Genomic DNA, 18,612 nt, shown 5'->3' with positions numbered 1-18,612 from the left:
CACAATTCAGTCCATTACAAGATGTTTACAGTGAAATTGTTCATGGTGATAAAATACTAAAAATAAAAAGAACGTTTACCAAGCATAAGAAGTAATATTAAAAGTCTCTTTGTAGCTGCTAATGTGTTTTGTCCCCCCATCCCAACTCTTCCCTCTACATCAGAATGGCCACTATCTTGATTTTTTTCATTTTTTCCTACTTATTTTTATAGTTATTTTTTAAAATTAATTTTTATTGGAGTATAGTTGATTTACGGTGTCATGCTAGTTTCTGCTGTACAGCAATGTGAATCAGTTATAAATATACATATATCCACTCTTTTTTAGATTCTTTTCCCATACAGGTCATTACAGGGTATTGAGTAGAGTTCCCTGTGCTATACAGTAGGTTCTTATTAATTATCTATTTTATATATAATAGTGTGTATATGTCAACCCCAATCTCCCAATTTATCCTTCCCGCCCTCCCGCTTCCCACTTGGTAACCATAAGTTTGTTTTCTACATCTGTGACTCTATTTCTGTTTTGTAAATAGGTTCATTTGTACCTTTTTTTAAACTTCTATTTTTTCATTATTTTATTTATTTATTTATTTATTTATTTATTTGGCTGTGTCAGGTCTTAGCTGTGACACGCAGGATCTTTGTTGCGGCCTGCGGAATCTTTCCTTGCAGCGCGCGGGCTTCTCTAGTTGCGGTGTATGGGCTTCTCTCTAGTTGTGGCGTGCGGGCTTCAGAGCACATGGGCTCCATAGCTGCAGCGTGCGGGCTTAGTTCCCCCGTGGCATGTGGGATCTTAGTTCCCCAATCAGGGATCAAACCTGCATCCCCTGCATTGGAAGGTGGTTCTTAACCACGGGACCACCAGGGAAGTCCCTGTACCATTTTTTTTAGATTCCACATATAAGCAATATCATATGATTTTAGTCTTTTTCTGTCTGACTTACTTTGCTCAGTATGACAATCTCTAGGTCCATTCATGTCATGTAGTTGTTTTATAAATGAAAATAACTAAAAAATATATACGTATATGAATGTATAGTTGACTCGTGAAAAATTCAGGTTTGAACTTCCAGGATCCACTTATACAGATAAGGAAGGCTGACTAAGTTATATGCTGATTAACCCCCTCCTTGTTCAAGAGTCAGCCGTAGATATAGATATAGATATCTGTGTATGTATAAATATGTGTGTATATATAAAATCTAAACAGTATTATGGAAAATATTGTTAGATTTGTCCTAGGTACTTTATAGTTTTCAAAAATATAGTTAATGATATATTCTTAAAATATTATAATGATATCATTTAAAGGTCTTTATATTATGTTAATTGCTGGTATGTAGCAATTGAATTGGCTTTTGAATATTGATCATAAAGCTGATAAATTTCCTAAATTATTAATTCAAATAAATTGCTTGTAGTTTTTTTGGGGGGAGGTTTCTATATAAGTAAGCATATTACCTGCATGTAATTTGTTTTGTTTTTTACTTTCCAATTCTTCAAAAAAAAAAAAAGTTTTCTTTTTTTACTTTTCCTTTTTTTTTGCCCATGCCATGCAGCTTGCGGGATCTTAGTTCCCCAACCAGGGATTGAACCCGGGACCAGAAGTGAAAGCACTGGGTCCTAACTACTGGACCACCAGGGAATTCCCCTTTTTCTTTTTTTAATGTACAGTCTATCACCTCCAGCATAATATTGAGTAGAAATGGTGATGATGGGCATTCTTGTCTTATTTCTGATTCTAAAGAAAAAATGCTTTTAATATTTCACTATTTGTAGTAGTGGGCCCCTAAGATGGCCCTCAAGGGTCATTACCACTTAATATTCACACCCCTGAGTAGTTTCCTCCCTCAGTGAATCAGGGCTGGTTTCTATGATGGTAGAAGTGATGATGTGTGACTTTGAGGCTAGATGATAAAGGGCACTGTGGCTTCCACCTAAGTACATTGGATTGTTTGCTTTGGGGTAAGTCAGCCACCATGTTGTATGAACTCAAGGAGACCTGTGCAGGGGTCCACAAGGAGAGGAATGAAGGCTTCCTGCTAACAGCCTGTACCAACTTGCCGACAATATGAGTGAGGCACCTTAAAGTGCATCCTCTAGCCCCAGTCAAGCCTTCGGATTACTGCCACCTCATTAGAGTTTCTGAGCCAGGACCGTCCAACCAAGATGCTCTTGAATTTCTATCCCACAGAAAGTATAAGAGATAATAAATGTCTGTTGCTAAAACTAAATCACTAAGTTTTGGGGTAATCATTTATATAGCAATAGATCTTTAATGCACTATTTAAATATATTATTTCTCTATAAGTACTACTTTTGCTGCATGCCAAAAATTTTGGCCTGTAATAGTTTGGTTTTAAGTGTATTCTTTTTTCTTTAATTTATTTTTTATTGAAGTATAGTCAATTTACAATATTGTGAATTATTTTCTAATTTCCCTGATGATTTCTTTTTGACCATTGGTCATTTGGAAATATGTATTTTAAATTTCCAGATATATTTTTTGTTTTGTTTTTATTTATCTTTTTAGGGTTTTTCTTAAATGTTTTATTCTGGTAAAATATACATAACATGAAATTTGCCATTTGAAGCATTTTTAAATGTACAATTCAGTGGCATTGATTATATTCACGATGTTGTACAACCATCACCACTATCTATTTCCAAAACTTTTTCATCACCCCAAACAGAAGCTCTATAACCATTAAGCAATAACTCCATGTCTTCCCCACCCCTCAGTCCCACCCCTGGTAACCTCTATTCTATTTTTTGTCTCTATGAATTTTCCTTTTCTAGATATTTCATTTAAGTCGATTTTTTGTTATTAATCTTTAGCTTAGTTATATTGTGATAAGAAAATGTGATTTGTATGATATGATTTCTCTGAAATGTCTTGACACTTGTTTTATTACTTAATATAAGTCAAGTTTTATAAATATTTTTGTGTTCCTGGAATGATTGGTACAGTGTTCTATTTAAGTCCATTAGATCAAGCTTGCTAATTATGTTATTTAAGTTGTTTGAATAAGTGTAGGGATATAAGGAGAAGTTAATAAATGTGTTATTATAGTAAGATATTTTAACATACTCCTCACGATCATTAATATGTAAATATTCAATTAAATTTATCAAAACTAATCAAACAGACTTGAAAAGGAATCCAATAAAATGTACAGAAGGAAAAAATGTAATAACTGACATTAGAAATCCATTGGATGGGTTAAATCACAGATTAAAAATGAAAGAAAGATTTAGTGAATTAGAAGCTGTGCGTGAAGAAGTTACGAAGAATACAACACAGAAACCAAGAGAGAGAAAATATAAAATAGAAGTTTAAAGACAAAGAGTGGACAGTAAGAAGATCCAGTGTCCATCTAATCAGAGTTCCATCCAGAAGGAGATAGCAGAGACTGGAGGAGAGATGCTCTTCAAAAAGGTCATTGTAAGAATATTCCAGAACTGATTAATAATATCAATTCATAATCAGGAATCCAAATGAATACAAGCAGAGTAAATAAATAGAAAGTCATAATAGTGAAACTTAAAAACAAAGAGAAGACTTAAAAAGCAATGAGATGTGCGCTTAAAGATGGTTAAAATGGTAAATTTTATGTTATGTATATTTTATTCACAAAAAAGTTCTGAGAAACTTACCAAGATCAGCAGTTCTAAATTAAAACCTTCAGCAATCTCTGTAACTTGTGGCATGGTGAACTTCAATACTGTGATCTCAGCCAGGCAGCATGCCCCATATATTAATCCTTCCATTTACCCTGCTGTTGGTTTTCTGGCAGTTCAAGGGTTCTTAAATTTCTCTAGTGAAATTAAACAAGGGAAAATATCGAGGATTTTTAGAATCTCTTGTTATTTGCCTAGACTTATTGTCATTGCTATTTACTTTTTCTTGGTTGTACTTTTAATTCCCTCTTTAATTTATTTCAACATATTAAACATAATAAAATTACAGTTTGTAGCTGATAATAGCAGTATATCTGATCTTTATGAGTATGATTCTCTAGTTGGTTGCTTCTGCTTGTAGGCATTTGTTTCTTTGTGTAGTTAGAGACTTTTTAAAAAAATTGTGAGTCATGTTGAAACTTTGTGGGAAAATGTTTGAGGCTTGGATTTAATGATATTCTTCAAGAGGAAGTTTGGGTTTGCTTCTCCCAGATGTCTGTCTGTCCTACCAATCCAGAAACACTTTAAATTTTCATCTTGGAGTGTTTTGGGTCACACAGCTAAAGTGAGTATGTCCCTAGGTAAATATATATGAGTGGAGGTATGGGATAGAGAATTCTCAGGAGAGTTTTTTGTTTGTTTATTTTTTACTTTACGCTGATCCAAGTTAAGATAGGCCTGCATCCCCACCACCCCCTGTTTTTGGTTTTTGTTTTTAGTTTACCCTCTGCCCACGAGGATATTAGTGGTTTGGGGATTGGAGAGGCTCAGCCTTATCCTCTGATTTTACTTTCTGCTCTCCTTAGACTCAGGCTTCCTTACCTCCATAACCCATGAAAACACAGATGCTGGATCACTAGGAATCTGTATATGCCACTGGGGCAAATACGATTCTCACAATTGCTTACTGCTATTTTCTCTTAGGGATTCCTCACATCCAGTCAAGGTCAGTCATGCCTTAAAAAAGATTTCTTTACATTTTATCTAGTTTTTGTTTGTTTATATTTGTTTTGTTTTGTTTTTAAGTTCTGCTGTATTGGGTTTTCTGTGAATGGTATGTCTTTTTTCATAAACAAATATCTTTTTAACAACTTATTTTTCCTTTAGACATAGAATGCTAAAAACCAGAAGGAAGGGACTTCCCTGGCAGTTCAGTGGTTAAGACTTCGCCTTCTAATGCAGAGGGTGTGGGTTTGATCCCTGGTCTGGGAGCTAAGATCCCACCACATGACTCCTGGCCAAAAAACCAAAATGTAAAACAGAAGCAATATTGTAACAAATTCAATAAAGACTTTAAAAATGGTCCACATCAAAAAAACAAAAAACCAAAAAACTTAACAAAACAAAACAAAACAAAACCATAAGGAAAGCTTATTGGGAGGCTTATGTTTGCAGTTCATCTGACACATTGAGGAAAGAACTCAGCATTTGGGGAACATGCTCCATGCAATCTGGAAGAATACAATGAGTAACTTGTTGCAGCCTAGTTTAAATTGCTTCCTGTTAGAGCCTGACACACTAGGGCCTCAGAGCTGTCCAGGTGGTCACTCTGCATACGTCTAGTGACTCACCTGTACTTTTACCACTCACTATGGATCAGACAAGTAGCTTGGTGGCCAGAAGCCACAGAGACATGTCCTGACACCTGCTAGTGGCTGAGGGAGTCTTCACCTGGAAAAGGTGGGAACATCATTTATGTTGCCCAGTTTGAAAGTTCAGCAAACCTTCATTGTTTCATACTTTGTGTCAGATTTGGGGCATAATTGCATGGATACAAAGATGAAACAGTGAAGGTTACTGTTCTTGAAGAACTCATAATCTCAGGGCATGCCCTTTAGCAGGGAAAGAGAAAGACACACACTCAGGTACTTTAAATACATTGTGGTAGGTGTTATGATGCGTGTGAGATAATAGAACATATGTATTGGTCTCTGCACCCAGTTCCTGGCACAGAGCTGCTAAAACCCTTGTAATTTCCTAAGTGATAAGAGCATCTTTCTTTCTAATGGGGTGACTCTGAGTGGGCTCCTGGATGGGGGCTGGTCACCAGAAGGACGAAGCCATGATTAGAAGCTTGGAATTTTCAGCCCTACCTCCCCACCCCCACTTCTCTAGTAAGGGTAGAGGGATTGGAAATGGAGTTAATAATCGATCATGCCTACATAAGTAAGCCTCTTTAAAATGCCAATAGCACGGGGTTCTGAGAGCTTTCAGGTTGGTGAGTACATCCATGTACTGGAGAGTGTGCACCCTGACTCCATGGGGACAGAAGCCCCTGCTCTTGGGACCCTCCCAGACCTCGTCTTATATGTCCTCACCTGCCTGTTCATCTGCATCCTTTATCATATATTTTTTAAAAATTAATTAATTAATTAATTTATTTTTGGCTGTGTTGGGTCTCCGTTTCTGTGCGAGGGCTTTCTCCAGTTGCGGCGAGCGGGGGCCACTCTTCATCGCCGTGCGCGGGCCTCTCACGTTGCAGAGCACAGGCTCCAGACACGCAGGCTCAGTACTTGTAGCTCACAGGCTTAGTTGCTCCGTGGCATGTGGGATCTTCCCAGACCAGGGCTCAAACCCACGTCCCCTGCATTGGCAGGCAGATTCCTAACCACTGCGCCACCAGGGAAGCCCCTCCTTTATCATATTTTTTAACAAACTGGTAAATATAAGTGTTTCCCTGAGTTCTGTGATCCACTCTAGCAAATTAATCAAACCCTAGTAGGGGAATGTGGGAATGTGGGTAAAAATGTAAAATGAATGGCTAGTGGGAAGCTGCTGCATAGCACAGGGAGATCAGCTCGAAGCTTAGTGATGACCTAGAGGGGTGGGATAGGGAGGGTGAGAGGGAGACGCAAGAGGGAGGGGATATGGGGACATATGTATACATATAGCTGATTCACTTTGTTGTACAGCAGAAACTAACACAACAATGTAAAGCAATTATCCAATAAATATATTAAAAAAAAAAAAAAGAAGTTGTGGGTAACCTGGGGACCCACTACTTGGGACTGGCTGACATCTGAAGTGGGGATAGTCTCATGGGACTGAGCCCTTCACCTGTGGGATCTGACCCTCTCTTCAGGGCGATAGTGTCAGAACTGAGTTAAATTGTAGGACACGCAGCTGGTGCCACAGAAAATTGCTTGGTGGTCACACATTTGATGACCGGAAGTGTCAGAAGTGAAGTGTTCTCTTTTTTTTTGGTGAAAAAAGTGGAACTCCAGAGTTTTATGCTTGTATTGAAGCTTACAGTTGCACCAAACTTTTGGCCCCAAATGAAAACACACACACACACACACACACACAAAAGCATTGGCAGTGGGAGGTAGCAACTTGTCCCCTGGGGACTGAAGCCAAGCAGAGGATGGCAGGCAAGTATGAGGAGTCCAAGCTGCAGAGGGGTAGCCCGGCCAAAGATGCTCAGAGAGCAGACTGCCCAAGCTCCCTGAGCAGGCAGCTAGAAGTCAACACACACGGACTTGTGGCGGGTGGAATCCAAGCCACTGGTCGCATGGGCAAATCTCTCACCCTGGTCAGATTCCATTTTGGAGAAACTGGGTTCATCTGACAAGACAGCATGGGTGAGGGAACGCAGGTGCTAATGGTAAGAGGCTGATGAACACTTACCACTGGCGTCAGGGCACAGAAGGGAAAGCTAGAGGCTGGAGTCAGCTGACTGGACACTAACCCCATTGCAATGACCAGCATCTCTTGCACCTGGCGCAAGGCTGTGCCATTTAAATACTCAGGGTTGTAAAAGGACATTCAATTTCCAGTCCTCTCCTAGGTCAGACCCCTACCTGTGTGGCCTCAGCCCAGCTCCCCACTGCTTGGTGGCTATGACGCAGACCCCCAGCCCTCTTTGGGAACAATGCTGAACCAGGCAAGGGAGAGTTCTTTTTCTAGGAAGGGCAGGAAATGAAGAGAGGCCCACATGCTTCTCCCGCCCTAGGAGCCAGGAAAAGTCCCTTGGTGCACTCCCCACTTTACAGATGGGCTGGTCATAGCATCCGAGAAGCTGTCATGGTGACGAAGTGCTCGAAGCTGAGCCGAATGTTGCCCTGCACAGCTGTGTCCTTCTCCCGGAAGGCCTCGGTCAGCACCTGCAGCTGGGTGCACACCTGGATGAAGCGATCTAGCTGCATGGCAGGACTGGCGGAGCGCGGGCAGTAGCGGGAGACCAGGAGCTGGGTGAACTGGGGGCTCAGATTGTAGCCCATCTGGGACAGAGCTTGCTGCAGCTCTGTGTAGCTAATGGAGCCCGAGCGGTCCTGGTCTTACTGCTGGAAGAGGTTCTTCCACTGCTGGATGAACTTCCACAGGGCTGAGAAACCGTAGACATCAATGCGGCCTGACTTGGTCTTGTCAAACATGTTTATCATCATAAGGCATGTCTCGTCGCTGAGCGAGGACCAGTTGGAGTTGACCAGGGCCTGCTTCAGCTCCTTGATGGAGATATAGCCACTGTGATTGGAGTTCACTGACTGGAACCAGGAGTAAGCCTCGGGATCCACATTGGGAGTGGTGCCACCTGGAGGAGGTGGTCCCTGTCCATAAGGCCCGGGATGCTGGGCACCATAGGAATATGGAGGTGGTGGTCCATAGGGGCCCCCTGGGGCCGCGCCACCATATGGTCCTCCTGGAGTTCCAGAAGGGAGCCCCCCAGGGTTGGGGTGTGCATAGGGCCCTCCACCAGCTGGTGGTCCGTAAGGCCCACCAGTGGCAGGACCTCCTCCATATCCGCCACCAGGGGGTACCCAGCTAGCATATTGCCCTCCAGCATGGGGGAGTCCGGGGTAGTAGCTACCCGGAGGGGCTCCAGGTGCTTGTCCTCCAGCTCCTGGGCAGCCCTGCCCATAGGGGTAGCTGGCCATGGCGACTCTGTGAAGTGTTCTGTGTGAGTAGAAGAGGAGACACACGGGGGGAAAGACTGGAATTTTCTCCATACACTGTGGCAAGCTCAGAGTTCCAAGAAAAGTTTACTTTACCCCGCATCTCAATACAAGGAGCTCTCTGCAGCTCCCAGGTTAACTTCTTTTAGTTACAGCTATAAGAAGAAACAGAGTAGAGTCTCTCTTCCCCTATGGCCAATTTTTAGGAAAAGGAAACGAACTGGCCCAGCCTGAGTCAAATGTCCTCCTTCTGTGGTCCAGTCACTGAGACCAATGCTGGGCATGGATTACATATATGACAGCCAAAGTCTTGAGGGATGGTGTGGGGAGGAGCTGGGTGTGGTGAGCTGGAAAGATACTTGGCCCTTGTCTTCCTGTAGCACCCAAACCCGAATCAGTCCTACCACCCTACTATCTACCACCCTACTATGTTCTTTGCCAGAGCAGCTAATAGCTGTAGGAGGGGGAAAAAAAGCCACACAAACAGTTGTAGAAATTTCAAATGCAAAATCTAAATGGGAAAAGATACTTTTTTTTTTTTTTTTGGCTGTGAGGCTTGTGGGATCATAGTTGCCCGTTCAAGGATCGAACCTAGGCCCCTGAAGAGGAAGCACAGAGTCCTAACCACTGTACTGCAAGGGAATTCCCAGGGAAAAGATATTCTAAGTCTCATGATGTTGGCTGGGTGAGGAGGGATGGTGCTAGGTGTGGTGCTTTACAAAGAAGGCTGGTTCACTGACCCCAGAGGGCCATGATCTTTGTATACAATGGAATGCTACTCAGCCATAAAAAAGAATGAAATAATGCCATTTGCAGCAACATGACCTACAGATTATCATACTCAGTGTAGTAAGTCAGAAAGAGAAAGACAGGACTTCCCTGGTGGTGCAGTGGTTAAGAATCCGCCTGCCAATGCAGGGGACATGGGTTCGAGCCCTGGTCCGGGAAGATCCCACATGCCGTGGAGCAACTAAACCCATGCACCACAACTACTGAGCCTGTGCTCTAGAGCCCGCGAGCCACAACTACTGAGGCTGCGTGCCACAACTACTGAAGCCTGCGCACCTAGAGCCCGTGCTCCGCAACAAGAGAAGCCACTGCAATGAGAAGCCCGCGCACCGCAACAAAGAGTAGCCCCTGCTCGCTGCAACTAGAGAAAGCCTGCGCACAGCAACAAAGACCCAACACAGCCAAAAATAAAAATAAAAATAAATAAATAAATTTATAAAAAAGAGAAAGAAAAAGACAAGTACCATATGATATCACTTATATGTGGAATCTAAAGTATGACACAAATGAACTTATTTACAAAACAGAAACAGACTCACAGACATAGCGAACAGACTTGCAGTTGCCAAGGGGAAGGGTGGTGGGGGAGGAATGGATTGGGAGTTTGGGATTAGCAGATGCAAAGTATTATATAAAGGATGGATAAACAACAAGGTCCTACTGTGTAGCACAGGGAACTATATTCAATATCCTGTGATAAACCATAATGGAAAAGAATATGAAAAAGTATATAGGTATAACCGAATCAGTTTGCTGTACAACAGAAATTAACACAACATTGTAAGTCAACTATACTTCAATAAAATAAATTTTTAAAAGTGGGGATATGACCCTGGCGTTCACCACAGTCCAAGGTCAGGCTCTGAATTTTTCAAGCTTAGAAACATGAGCTTGTCAATATTTCAGAACCAAAATGATTTGTAGGTACTGATCCACATGAATGAGATCATAAGCAACAAATGTACAAACCCTGAATGAGAATTTATTAATTTACAAAATGTATTTAAGAGTATATCAGCCCTCCCCAGATCTGTTTTTCAAATACCTTTTTGAACCCCAACTCAATGCCGAACCCTGTGCTGGGTGCTGGGGACACAGAGATAAATTAGATACAGGCTTTGCTCTCTGAGAGCTCCCTAACTTATGTGTGTGTTGGGTGTGGGCAGACACCTTTGCTCTCTGAAATCACACAGCTTGGGAAGCCAAATCACAATCAGGAAGCAGCTCATTGAGGGTGAAAGAAGAACAAGGGAGGTTGGTTGGAGGGTTGGACTGCTCAGTGAGTGGTGTCTTCGGCAGCCTGGGTCCTGCTTTACTTGGTGGGGAGAACTGGGTACCGGAGTTGACCAGGCACAGCCACTGTCCCTGTGCAGTTCTGCGACCCAGCACTGCCACTGTTGGCTTCAGATGCTCTTTGCACTTTTATGGCTGCCCTCGGTCCTTTCGAGCAGGACCTTCTTTCTGTAGACAGTTCCCGTCTTACGGGAAAACTCCCTCCAGTCCTGGGAGCCTGTGGTGTTGGTGGCATTCCCCACGAGTCTCATCCATTTCGCAATGATCTTAATGTCATATCACTCAGGACAGTATCTGCTTTCCCTGGTTTCTCACTCCCTGAGGGCCCCTCACTCTTGCCTCTTTGTTAATCTGTGTCATTCTGATTGGGTTCTCACCACCCCTCTGTGAGCCTCTACATTACTTTGGTCATGTTTCTCTCGTCCTAACCATTTTTTCAAACATTTGACAATTTCCTTCAATCTTTGGTTGAACCTCTTTCCCTCTAACTCCGAACAGGTGACCTTGCCACCTACTTTAGTTAGAAAATAGGGATGGGGTGCAACTTCCTTAAGCTCCTGACAAAAGGTTCTAGTGCTTTGGGGCATCTCCAAGTGCCACCCCTTCCCCCTTCAGCCTACTTGCTCTGTCTCTTCCAGTTCTCATCTGCTTTTATGACCTTCCTGCTCAATCCCTGTAGTGCACAGGATGCCTGGTGCTATAGACTGAATTGTGTTCCCTCTCCCTCCACTTCATGTGTTGAAGCCCTAAGCCCCCGTGTGATGGTGTTGGACATGGAGCCTCTGGGGGGTAATTAGGTTATGAGGGTGGAGCCCTCATGATGGGATTAGAGCCCTTCTAGGAAGAGACAACAGAGAGCTTGCTTCCTCTCTCTGCTTTCCACCATGTGAGGATACGGCGAGAAGGTGGCCATCTACAAACCAGGAAGAGGGCCCTCACCAGACACTGATCTGCCAGCACCTTGATCTTGGTCTTCTCAGCATCCAGAACTGTGAAAAATGAATGTTTGTTGTTTAAGCCACCCAGTCTATAGTATTTTGTTATAGCAGCTCGAACTGACTCAAATCCTTGGCTCTCACTACTGGCCTTTCCTCTTTCTTTCCCCTGCTCTATGCTCTGCATGTCCCTTGGTGTTTCCCAGAGTCCTGTCCTAGATTTCCTTTTCTCCTTTCTCTGGTCTCTCTCCCTGAGTGATCTCATCCACTCCCAGGGCTTCAGTTGCTATTTCTGTGCCACTCCTAAATATCTTTTTCCCAGCTGTTTGCTTCCCCTCTGTGAGATACTAGAAAATACATATATTGGTCTCTGCCCCCGGTTCCTGGCACAGAACTCCTAAAACTGTTGTAATTTCCTAAGTGATAAGAGCGCTGCAAGCATCTTTTTGTTGTAATATTTGGTCTTTGACTCTGTCCCTGACACAGAGCTCTTAAAACCCTTGTAAACTCCTAAGTCCAGATAAGAGTACAAGGAGCATCTTTTGTTCGAACAAGGCCGCTCTGTGTGGGCTCCTGAATGGGAGCTGGTCACTAGGAAAACCCAGCCAGTATTAGAACACTGGAATTTTCAACCCGGCTCCCTCCACTCCTTTAGAGAGGATAGAGGGGCTGGAAATGGAGTTAATAATTGATCGTGCCTACGTGAGGAAGCCTCCATAAAATCCCAATAGTAGGGGGTTCGGGGACCTTCCAGGTTGGTAAACACATCCACCTAGCGGTAGGGTGGTACATCCCAACTCCACGGGGACAGAAACTCCTGTGCTTGGGACCCTCCCAGACCTCGCCCTATATATCTCAGGAAGGGAACACGAGAACCTCTGATCTGTAGCTAAATTGGACAGAAGTTGTGGGTAAGCTGGGGACCTACTTCTTGCAATTGGCTTCTGAAGTGGAGGGCAGTCTGAGCCCTTCACCTGTGGGATTTGACACTCTCTTCAGGTAGATCATGTCAGAACTGAGATAAATTGTAGGACACCCAGCTGCTGTTGCAGAATTGTTTGGTGTGGGGAAAACCCACACATCTGGTGTCAGAAGTGTTGTGTGGTAGTCCTATGTGAGTAACGGAGAAACACAGGAGGGAAGACTGTTTTTTTTTTTTTCCTTAGTCGCCCTCCCACCATCCATTCTCTCTACCCGGCTCTGCCTTGCTCCGTGTCTTGGGGCGCTGACCCCTGTGGATTGCATCAATAAGCTCTCTTGCCCTCCGGCTTCTTGTTGAGTTGAGCCAGTGAGAAGAATCAGGAAATAGGAAGGCGGGAAAAGAAAGAAGTCCTCCTGCTGAGGTCTTTCCCCAGAGAGGTAAGAACGCCGGGCAGGAGACCCAGGAGGGTAGGACTTGGAAGAGGATCGGAGTTCAGGGCCTCGGCCAGCGAGAAAGAGCAAAGGGGCGGTCACAGGCTCTCTGGCTCAGACTCAGGCAGGCGGAGCGAGAGAACTCATTCATCCAGGGCCAGCCCAGGGCTGAGACTGCCGAGCTGGCTGGACCGGCCCAGGCCCGTCTCAGGGCTGGGAGCGGATTTCCTCGGGCTCCTTCCCCCGGGGGCTGGGTCGGAGGGAACCTGTGCGGAGGATTTTAGTTTGGGGAGGGACCTAGGAGTGCCTGGCAGGGAGGGAGCTTCAGGGCAGCTGAGGCAGTCCCTTGGCCTGGAACACGGGGAGCAGCCTGTCCTGCCTGGAACGGCCCTTGGCCTCCCCGAGGTAAGCTGCGTGAGCTGGTAGCTGGCGGACCGGGTCCCTCTGTCTGGCGGGTGTGGGGAGAGTCCGAGGCCCAGAGCCAACCGTGGGGTGCCCCCTTGGCAGCCTCCTTCCGCAGTAGCCTTCACGAGTGGCCGCTTGGGATCCTGCCACTTTCATTTTAAAAGTTGGCAGCACGTTGGGCCAGGAGTCAGGGGGCTGGCTCTGACTCACCCCCCTCCCCCATGGCCGGAGGACCAGGTAATGCCATTGCGCCTCCCAGCGCTGGTCAATCACTGGCCTTCTTTCTCTCCCTTCATCCCATTCTCCTCAGTGACTTGCCTCCCAGTTTTTTCCTCCCTCCAGCTGAGCCAGATGCTAGTCCTCCTGCGCTGCCGGACCTCTGCCCCGGAGACCACAGCCAGGGGAGACATCTCTGGCTTCTTCCTGCACAGCAAGTCTCCAAGGTTATTTGTTTCCTCCTTCCTGGTACGGGTGTCTGAGGGATTCTGTTCACTCCTTCATCTGTTACTATTCATTCGTTTATTCATCGTTCTTTGAGCAAGTGGCTGGATCCTCTCTGGTGGGTAGGGCTGGGGTTGGGTAGGGGTGGGGTTAGTTTGGGGTGGGACACAGAATTTCCTCTCTTCCTGGGAATAAGAAAACTGAAATTTATTTCACAAATGTGTAGTGATCGTCTATAATCTGGTGGCCAGCGTGGCAGAGTGGAAACTCATTTTGGAGTCATAGACACACTTGGATTTATATCCCACCTCTTCCTGAGCCTCAGTTTCCGTATCTCTAAATAGTATTGTTATGAAGATGACACGAGAAGGTACATGTCAAGCACCAAGCCGAGTGCCAGGCACACAGTGGGGCCTCAAGAAACATCTCTACTCTTTCCTTCTTCTTTGGCCCCCTTCCTGCCATGCCCCTCCCTAACTGCCACCTTCTCTATCTTGTAAAGATGTATCAGACACCCGTGGCCTTGAAGGCACTTGGGCAGACCTGGAAACACTGAGCTGGGAGTGAAGAAGGTGGTGGTGAAGGGAGGGGCTGAATAGGGAAAGCGCCTCCTGCCGGTTTGAGGTAAGAACACCTGCCAGGGCTGGAACCTCTAGTTGGAAGGAAAGGAAGGCTCTCCTGCTGTGTTTCTGAATTTGCATACTCACACCGAGCCAAAGATAGGAACTACCAGTTCCTAAAACCAACTCTGCCTGGCCTCAAGTTACAGGCTTTTAAATGCATAATCTCATTTAATCATAACCCTGTTACATTATTAACAGCCCCATTTTACAGATGAGGAAATGAAGATACAAACAAACAAAGGGATTTGCCTAAGGTCACGTGGGTAATAAGTAGTGCATCCAGAATTCAAATCTAGCTCAGACTCTAGACTCCATGGGCTTTGTTTAACTCCTTGCTGTCCTTCAAGCTTCTGTGTATCAGAAAGAACAAAAGGGCATCAGCATTCCCCCAACTTCCTAGACATTGGCTTCCCACTTCCTGTACATCTCCTGCTCTGGGCTGCTTCATCCAAGTGGGAAAGAGCACACTCCTTCCCTGATTCGTTTATTAATTCACTCATTCATATTTCATTCATTTAGTCAAGTGCTCTGTTAGTCCCAAGAGGGCAGGGACCATGTCTGTGTTCACAGTTTATAACAAGCACCCTATATGTCCCTGATAGAGCAATGTTCAGTGAATCCTTTGTGAGTAAATGAATTCAACAAACATTAATTGATGCATTCTGTGGGCTCCATAATAGGGATTCAAAGATGAAGAATCCCTATTAAGAATCTATCTTCAGGGCTTTCACAGCCTTGTGGAGGAGACAGTGATAATACAAAGAAGACAACTGTACCTTAGACAGGAGCAGAGGTTGCTGAGGGGACTAAGAGTGGCATTTAATTTTACCATGTCTGCTTTGTTCGCTACTGCATCCAGTGCCTAGCACCATGGCATGCACACGGTAGATGCTTAAAAAGGCTTTGCGGAGGAGGTTTAGGATAGTCTTGAAGACAGTGTTAGGCCTTTCCCAGAACAAATTAGAGAGAGAAGATATTCTAGCAGAAGGAGATGCTCCTGAAAAAGCCTAGTGGAGGGTGGGAGCTGGAATTGCATGGGGCTTAGTAAGGCTGAAACTAGTGGTTACCAGTGGGGAGAGGGGAGGGGGAGGGGGAGGGGGAAGGGCAAGATAGGGGTAGGAGATTGAGAGGTTCAGGCTACTCTGTGAAAAATAAGCTGCAAAGATATATTGTATAGCACAGGGAATATAGCCAATATTTTATAATAACTTTAAATGGATATAATCTATAAAAATTTTGAACCACTATGTTGTACCCCTGAAACGAACATAATATTGTAAGTCAACTATACCTCAATAAAAAATTAATTAATTAAAGGCAACAAGAAAAAAAATGAAGGTGGATTCTCTCATAGACAGAAAATTATTCTGGTTTGACTCACTGGCTTGACAGTGAGGACTGGTTTTGACAATTGGATTGTATGGTAGGCATTTTCCATAAACTGAACAGGCTAAATCTGTAGCTCCAAGGCTTGGATGAAGATATATCTAAAGCGTGTCTCTAATAAAGACTATGCCAGAAAATTCTGTCTTGGAACCAATTTTAATTTGTGAGAAATAATTTTAGTTGTTGACTTAAAAATGTATGAGAGTAACATAGCTTGTCCAAAATTCTTATGGGGATTCATGAGCAAAAAACATGAAGACTACAGGTGTATGGCATAAATAGCATCACCGGCCAGGCGCATCATGGTGGGGATCCTGATCAGGTGAGGTGAAGTGGCTTGCCTGGAGGTAAGCAGGGGGCAGAACCGGAGCAAGAACCAGGGTTTTCTGAGTGCGGTAATTGTAGTGCTCTTTCTATGACCCCAAACTTCCTCCTTCCTTCCTTCTTCCACTTACTTGATGGTTTATTCAGCGAACACTTAGTAAGCACCTTTAGATGGAGTAAAAAAAAGAAACATTTCCTACCTTCCTGGAGCTTACAGACAACAAATAAACAAACCAGATATTTTTAGATAGTGTTAAGTACTAGAAGTGAGTTAGCAGGGGGATATGATAGCGAATGTGGGGTGGGCGGAGGTTGGCCTGCCACTTCAGAGAGGCCCGAAAAGGAGCTAGCCTTGAGGCGGGAGAGAGCTTGGTGTGTGCCTGAGACAGGAAGACGCCCCGTGGCAGCAGCACAGAGATGTTGGGGGAGTGGTAGAAGGCTACAAAGAAGGCAGGAGCTAGGTCACGCAGCATTTATCAGCCATAGTAAGGATCCTGTATTTATCTTGAAGACAATGGGACACCGCTGAAGGATTTTTAAGCAGAGAGTTGATGTACTCTGATTTATGGTTTGGTTTTGTTTTGGAAGGGGGGCAGGAGCGGAAGCAGAGATGGAGACTAACTGGGAGGCTCTGGCAGGTGAGACACCTGCAGTCTACCCTGCTGAGGGGTATGAAGATGAACAGTGTTAATGGGAAGGCAGAATGGTCTGGGATGTCATGTCGTCTTCTAGTTCTCCTGAGGAGTGCTGGTAGCTATTGCTGTATAACAAATCACCATGAAACGTAGTAGCTTCCAACAACAACCATTTGATTTTGTCATGATTCTGTGGGTCTGGAATTTGAGTTCAGCTGAGCAGTTCTGCTGCATGTGGTGTCAGCTGGGGTCATTCCCTTGGCTGTATTCTGTTGGTGGCTGAGCTGGGCTGGAAGGTCCAAGAAGGCTTCACTCATAGGTCTGGCACCTTGGTGCTCTTCTATGTGGCCTCTCTCTCCGTGTGAGTAGCTTGGGCTTCCTCATGGCATGGTGGCCTCAGTGTAGGTTGACCTTCTTATATGGTGTCAGGCTTCAAAGAGGGAGCATTCTAAGAAGAACAAAAGTGGGACTGCAGATCTCTCCAGGCCTGGCTTTGGGAGGTACCCAGCACTACTTCTGCTGCGCATTATCAGTCAAAACCAGTCACAGGACTGGCCCAGATTCAAAGTTGGGAAACAAACCCACCTTTTACTGGAGGAATGGCAAGTAATATGCTCCATCTCTAATCTGCCACACTGGGCTTCTGGAAACTGAATAACCACAACTACCCTGATGATGTTGACCCACTTTTAAATCTAAACCACAGTTTAGTAGTCTCGCCCTCTTACCTGCGGTTTTGCTTTCCCCTGGTTTCACTTACCTGAGGTAACCTTGGTTTGAAAATATTAAATGGAAAATTCCAGAAATGAACAATTCATAAGTTTTAAATTGTGCATTGTTCTGAATAGCTTGATGAAATCTCGAGCTGTCCTGCTCCATCTGGCCTGGGATGTGAATCATCTCTTTGTCCAGTGTACCCTGCCCGTTCACCTAGTAGCAGTCTTGGTTATCAGTTGAGGTATCGCAGCGCTTATGCTGAAGTCACCCTTATTTTACTTAATAATGGCCCCAAAGCACAAGAGTAGTAATGCTGGCAATTTGGATCTGCCACAGAGAAGCCATAAAGTGCTTCCTTTAAGTGAAAAGGTGAAAGTTCTCGACTTAATAAGGAAAGAAAAATGGGGACTTCCTTGGCAGTCCAGTGGTTAGGACTCTGCTTCCATTGCAGGGGCACTCTGCATCCCTGGTAGGGGAGCTAAGGTCCCACAAGCTGCATGGAGTGGCCAAAAAAGTAAATAAGGAAAGAAAAAAAATCGTTGCTGAGGTTGCTAAGATCTATGGTAAAAATGAATCTTCTGTCTGTGAAATTGTGAAGAAGGAAAAAGAACTTCGTGCTAGTTTTGCTGTCTCACCTCAAACTGCAAAAGTTACAGCCACAGAGCGTGATAAGTGCTTAATTAAGGTGGAAAAGGCATTAAATTTGTACAATAAGGTATTTGGAGAGAGACTGCATTCACATAAATTTATTACAGTATATTGTTTTAATTATTCTATTTTATTATTAGTTATTATTTTTAATGTCTAATTTATCAATTAAACTTTATCATAGGTATGTACCCTATAGGAAAAAAAACATTGTATGTCTAGGATTTGGTGCTATCCGCAGTTTCAGGCAACCACTGAGGGACTTGGAATGTATCTCTGTGGATAAGGGGGGACTACTGTACACTGTGTTGGAACAATTTATAGTCTTTATTCCCCACTGGATAGGGAGGGCCTGGGGAACAGGAAGTGGTTTTGTTTTTGTTTTTTTCTTTGTGTTTCCAGAGCCTAACATATACAAGGCATTCAGGGTATGTTGTCCAATGAAGTCACACATCACATAAGAATTCATTGGTTATCAAACCATAGTG

At 44.2% G+C, this 18,612-nt stretch overlaps 2 protein-coding genes across 3 annotated transcripts in view; one reads left to right on the top strand and one right to left on the bottom strand.

Moving 5' to 3' along the window:
* Positions 1 to 18,612, top strand: part of RHBDL2 (rhomboid like 2) — a 97,996-nt gene that overhangs the window by 31,423 nt on the left and 47,961 nt on the right. The window contains exon 1 of one of the 2 annotated variants that reach the window (XM_059919424.1): positions 13,136 to 13,350. The exons of the other annotated variant lie outside the window; for it this stretch is intronic. The gene's annotated coding sequence lies outside the window, so the exon portion shown is untranslated. Of the gene's footprint in view, positions 1 to 13,135; positions 13,351 to 18,612 lie in introns of those variants that run through there. 2 annotated transcript variants of the gene reach the window in all.
* Positions 7,479 to 8,557, bottom strand: LOC132349054 (peflin-like). The gene is given in 1 exon segment (XM_059897166.1): positions 7,479 to 8,557. A coding segment is annotated over 1 exon segment (873 nt). The 3' UTR covers positions 7,479 to 7,684.

This window comes from Balaenoptera ricei, chromosome 1, assembly GCF_028023285.1.
Source record: "Balaenoptera ricei isolate mBalRic1 chromosome 1, mBalRic1.hap2, whole genome shotgun sequence".
NCBI lineage: Eukaryota > Metazoa > Chordata > Mammalia > Artiodactyla > Balaenopteridae > Balaenoptera > Balaenoptera ricei.
The sequence above is the reverse complement of the archived record's forward strand: the minus strand, read 5'-3'. Positions and strand labels throughout refer to the sequence as shown.